At 52.6% G+C, this 4,238-nt stretch overlaps 1 protein-coding gene across 2 annotated transcripts in view; it reads right to left on the bottom strand.

The window, feature by feature from the left end:
- Window positions 1-441: 441 nt before the first annotated feature.
- The window catches only part of Gsdmd (gasdermin D), a 5,450-nt gene continuing 1,653 nt past the window's right edge, over window positions 442-4,238 (bottom strand). The window contains exons 3-11 of one of the 2 annotated variants that reach the window (XM_021217230.1): window positions 3,360-3,552; window positions 2,692-2,860; window positions 2,324-2,426; window positions 2,041-2,091; window positions 1,652-1,744; window positions 1,365-1,537; window positions 1,146-1,290; window positions 972-1,045; window positions 442-838 (exon numbers count right to left, since the gene is read on the bottom strand). In XM_021217230.1, the coding sequence (XP_021072889.1) occupies window positions 596-838; window positions 972-1,045; window positions 1,146-1,290; window positions 1,365-1,537; window positions 1,652-1,744; window positions 2,041-2,091; window positions 2,324-2,426; window positions 2,692-2,860; window positions 3,360-3,552 (1,244 nt within the window). In that variant the 3' untranslated portion in view covers window positions 442-595. The remainder of the gene's footprint in view (window positions 839-971; window positions 1,046-1,145; window positions 1,291-1,364; window positions 1,538-1,651; window positions 1,745-2,040; window positions 2,092-2,323; window positions 2,427-2,691; window positions 2,861-3,359; window positions 3,553-4,238) is intronic. The other variant, XM_029548180.1, reaches the window with a different exon arrangement.

The raw sequence follows: 4,238 nt of genomic DNA, 5'->3' as shown, positions 1-4,238 counted from the left end.
ACATCACCGTCGGGGTCCCCTATGCTCAAGGGACACCCAGTGTGGCACCCAGTTTCCTTCTGCTGCCTGAGGATCAAGATGTAGAATTCTAAACTCCTGCTCCAGCACCATGTCTGCCTGCGGGCTGCCGTGTTTCCCACCATGATGATGATGGACTGAACCTCTGAAAATGTAAGCCAGCCCCAATTCAATGTTTTCCTTTATTAGAGTTGCCTTGGTCATGGTGGCACACCATAACAATAGAAACCCTAAGACAAGCGGTAAGCAGACATTTGTTCGTGTCTCCCCGGGAAAAGTCTGTCACACAACAGGGCAGACTCACTTTGGCCTCACAGGGAGACAGGAGTGAGGTAATAGCCATCCTATTCATCTTGATTCTGTGTGGGCAGACCCCACCCTTCCCCATCCCACCGATGATCCAGTACCCCTCAACACAGCATCATGCTTTTCTTTGTACATTTATTGAGTTTTCCCAACGTCTGGGTCTCATTGCATTATATCCCTGTGATTGAGTTGGGTTCTTGGCTTCCCTAGAGGCTGGGCTTGGCAAGATTCTGCCCTGGCTGGGGATGTCATGGGAAGGGAGGCCCACAGGCTAACAAGGATTTTGGCCTAGACTTGACAATAGGAACAGGGAGGCATAGAGGGCACTTGTGCGGGTCAGCGAGGTTGGTTCCCAGTGCACCTGGGGGGCTTCCACCTGCAGCCTTAGGCCACATTCTTCTAGCAAGACCCAGTTGGGATCCTCCTCATCCCAGCAGTCCCCAAGGAGCACCGAGGGCAGGGACACAGAACACTGCTCCTGCCACGGGGTGCTCTGTTCCAAGACGTGCTTCACCTACCAACAGAGGAGAGTAAGAGGTTATAGATGCGTTCTGGAGTTTGAGCCCGAGGGATGCAGCACCTGCCCGTGTCAACCTTCTTCGATGTACCCACGGCCCCATTGCATCCCCAAGGCCATGTCCTCTTACCAACTCCAGCTGCTTTGACAGCACCGTTGTCTCCAGAGCCTTAGCTAGCAGCAGCTTCTGGGTTTCACTCAGCACTGGGGAGAGATCTGGGCTGAGAGAGGGTTCCAGAATGCCCAATAGAGAACCTAATCCTCCCTTCCTGTCCCTTACTAACCCCCTCCTCGAGCTGCTCACCAGACATTGCTTCCAGCAGGTAGACGACAGGGGCCGCGAGTTCCGGCACCAATTCTCCAGAGTCAAGCACCAGACACTCAAGGATGCAGCCGGCTGGGCCATCCAGAGGCTGCACCTGGCCGCCACTGCACAGGCCCTGCTCTAGCTGAGGTAGGGATGGGGTAAGTGAGGCTGGGCAGGCTTGGGCAGACCCTGTCCACCTCTAACACTCTCACTTACTGAGTCCGTTAAGGCTTCCATGCTGGGCTGGTCCTGTAAAATACTTCCGATGTTCTCCAGTAGCTGTTGTCTCAACTCCATGTCCAAGCTCTCCAGTTCTGAGGCGCAAGACTTCACCTCTACATACAGGCCCTGGAAGTCTGCCTCAACTACTTCCTCCTCATCGATCCCATCTGGAGGGACAGAGGGCAGCCTGTGAGGCCTTGGGGAACTGGAGTTAGGTGGGGGGTAGATCCAGGGTAGATGCTGAACCTGTGGAGTCCCAGGGTGGTCAAGGGGGTACTGACCTGACAGGAGTCTGAACTGCTCACTGGTGTAACGCCGCATTGTGGCAAGCACATTGAGGACATGGTGCCTCTGGCCCACTGCTTTTCTGTCACCTAGGCAGCACATGAGGATGGCAGAAGGGGAAGAGCTGTTTTGTGCAATGACCCAGGGACCATTGTCTCATGTCAAACAGGGCTGAGATTTTACCCCGGATCCTCCCAGGTCCATCCCTCCTACAAATGGCAGCCCAGGGCAGATGGAAAGCTAAACAGGCCCAGCTACAATCACTTGAGTTGAGTCTCACCCATTGTGTATATATGTGTATGTGTGGCATGTGCCCACCTCATGCCCTGAGCACAGGACATCTCAAGCATAGTGGTATGTAGGGCCAGAGGGTCTAGGGCCTTACCTGAGGAGGGCTCAAAGGTCCTCTTTTTCTCATCGGAGACGAGAAGGATATCTGGTAGCAGGCAGAAGCAAGCAGGTCACCAATTCCCTTATCCCCAGGGCTCGTGGGACCTCATGAGATCCCGCCCCTATCACCCACATATCAGTTCCTGGCACACTTGACCATTCTGTCTTGGAGATGATTTATCCAGATGCCCACAGCATCCCTGGCTAACTGAAGCCTTTCAGATTCCTGCTTCTCTGCCACATAGTCTGGGCTCTAGAGACAGTCCCTTGTCACTCACCCCATTTAGAGCCAATGAGCAGTTGGGCCACTCGGAATGCCAGGATGCTGCCTGCAGGAATGGTCACCATCTTCTTCCGGCTTTGGTGGCCCTTGCCTTCACCCTGAAGGATGGGTATGGGCTCAGGGGTGTAGAATGAATAGCTATGAATGGTGGGGTGCTGATGACAGGCTCACTATTGGTAATGGCCAATCCAGTCTTTACTGGTTCCAGCTAACTGGGCAAGTGGGACTATGACTTACTTCTGGAGGGCACTTAGTAGAATCTTCCACCACTGCCTGGGACGTTGTCCCTGGCTTCTAAGATTCCTGCCATTACTATGTGCCCAAGCAGGTCTAGGCAGGTGTTAAAGCTAGGTATCCACACACCTGCAAGCATACGGCTCCAAGCAGCGTAAACTGGCCTGAGCCCTCTTGGCTGTGGGTCTCAGTGATCTGCACCTCCTCCTTTGTCTGCAGCACCTCAGTCACCACAAACAGGTCAACCCCACGACTCCGAAGCTGTTGCAGGATTTTTTTCTCAGGCTGCTGAAGGTGCCTACAGGAAGATTGCTGGGGCTCGCCCACTATGGACCAGTTTCCCTGCCCCCCCACCCCGCTGACAGGTGAGATGGGAAAGGCTAGGGAATCCAGGAGTCTGTGGATACCAGGTTTGGGACCCGCCCCCCTCCAGGGTGCTCCTAACTGTGTCTAGGTGGTTGTGGGGTATGACAAGTTAAAACACGGAGAAGTGGACACTCGTGCCTGTGGAGGGACTCCATTAAGTACGATCTGTTAATGCTCCAAGCAACCAGGAGCTCAGCCTGATTCCAAGGCTCTTGGGCCCTGCCTCCATATCCTGATCTTCAGGATACAGTCCTGGCAACGGAGGCTGAGCATCCTTCTCAACTGCCATTGTTTCTACTACTCCACTCTTCTGGGGCTTCCAGTGCTGAGAAATACTGCCTCAGAACCTTTCTGATGCCCACAACCCAACAACCTTCCCTAGAAGCACGGCTGCTCAAGGTAAGGGAGCTGGAATCCCCTCGGGGGCTCACCTTTCATGTTGCATGGTCTCCCAGGTCTCCTGAGTCACACGCAGTATACGCACATTCATGGAGGCACTGGAACTGTCAGTCACTGTAGCCCCACCAGAAATTCTCCCTTCTCCTGTGCCTGACAACGTCACTTTGCCCTGAATGTTCCCATCGACGACATCAGAGACTTTGAAGGAGCCAAGACACTCTGGTTCTAAAAACGAGACCAGCTCTAAGGTCCTAGTCCAGGAGCCACGGCCTTGTCTTTCCCCTGTGGTGATGGGACCTCTAAAGGACTCCTCTACTCAAGCTGGAGAGATCGTTCAGCGGTTGAGAGCACTGGCTGCTCTTCTGAAGGTCCTGAGTTCAAATCCCAGCAACCACATGGTGGCTCACAACCGCCTGTAATGAGATCTGATGTCCTCTTCTGGTCTGTCTAAAGATAGTTACAATGTACTTACATATAATAAATAAATCTTTGGGCTGGAGCAAGTGGGACTGGAGGGAACAGAGGTCCTGAGTTCAATTCCCAGCAACTACATGATAGCTCACAACCATCTGAATAACTACAGTGTATTCACATATATAAAATAAATAAATACATTTTAAAAAACAATAACAAAAGAGCTTCCTACTCTGAAAATAGGACCGGAGGGGCTGGAGAGATGGCTCAGCGGTTAAGAGCACTGATTGCTCTTCCAGAGGTCCTGAGTTCAAATCCCAGCAACCACATGGTGGCTCACAACCACCTGGAATGGGATCTGACTCCCTCTTCTGGAGTGTCTGAAGACAACTACAGTGTACTTACATATAATAAATAAATAAATCTTTAAAAAAAAAAAAACCTGTCAGCCAGGCGTGATGGCGCACACCTTTAATCCCAGCACTTGGGAGGCAGAG

The sequence above is a fragment of the Mus pahari genome, chromosome 17 (genome assembly GCF_900095145.1).
Source record: "Mus pahari chromosome 17, PAHARI_EIJ_v1.1, whole genome shotgun sequence".
NCBI lineage: Eukaryota > Metazoa > Chordata > Mammalia > Rodentia > Muridae > Mus > Mus pahari.
Note: the sequence above shows the minus strand (reverse complement) of the source record. Positions and strands in the feature narration are given on the sequence as shown.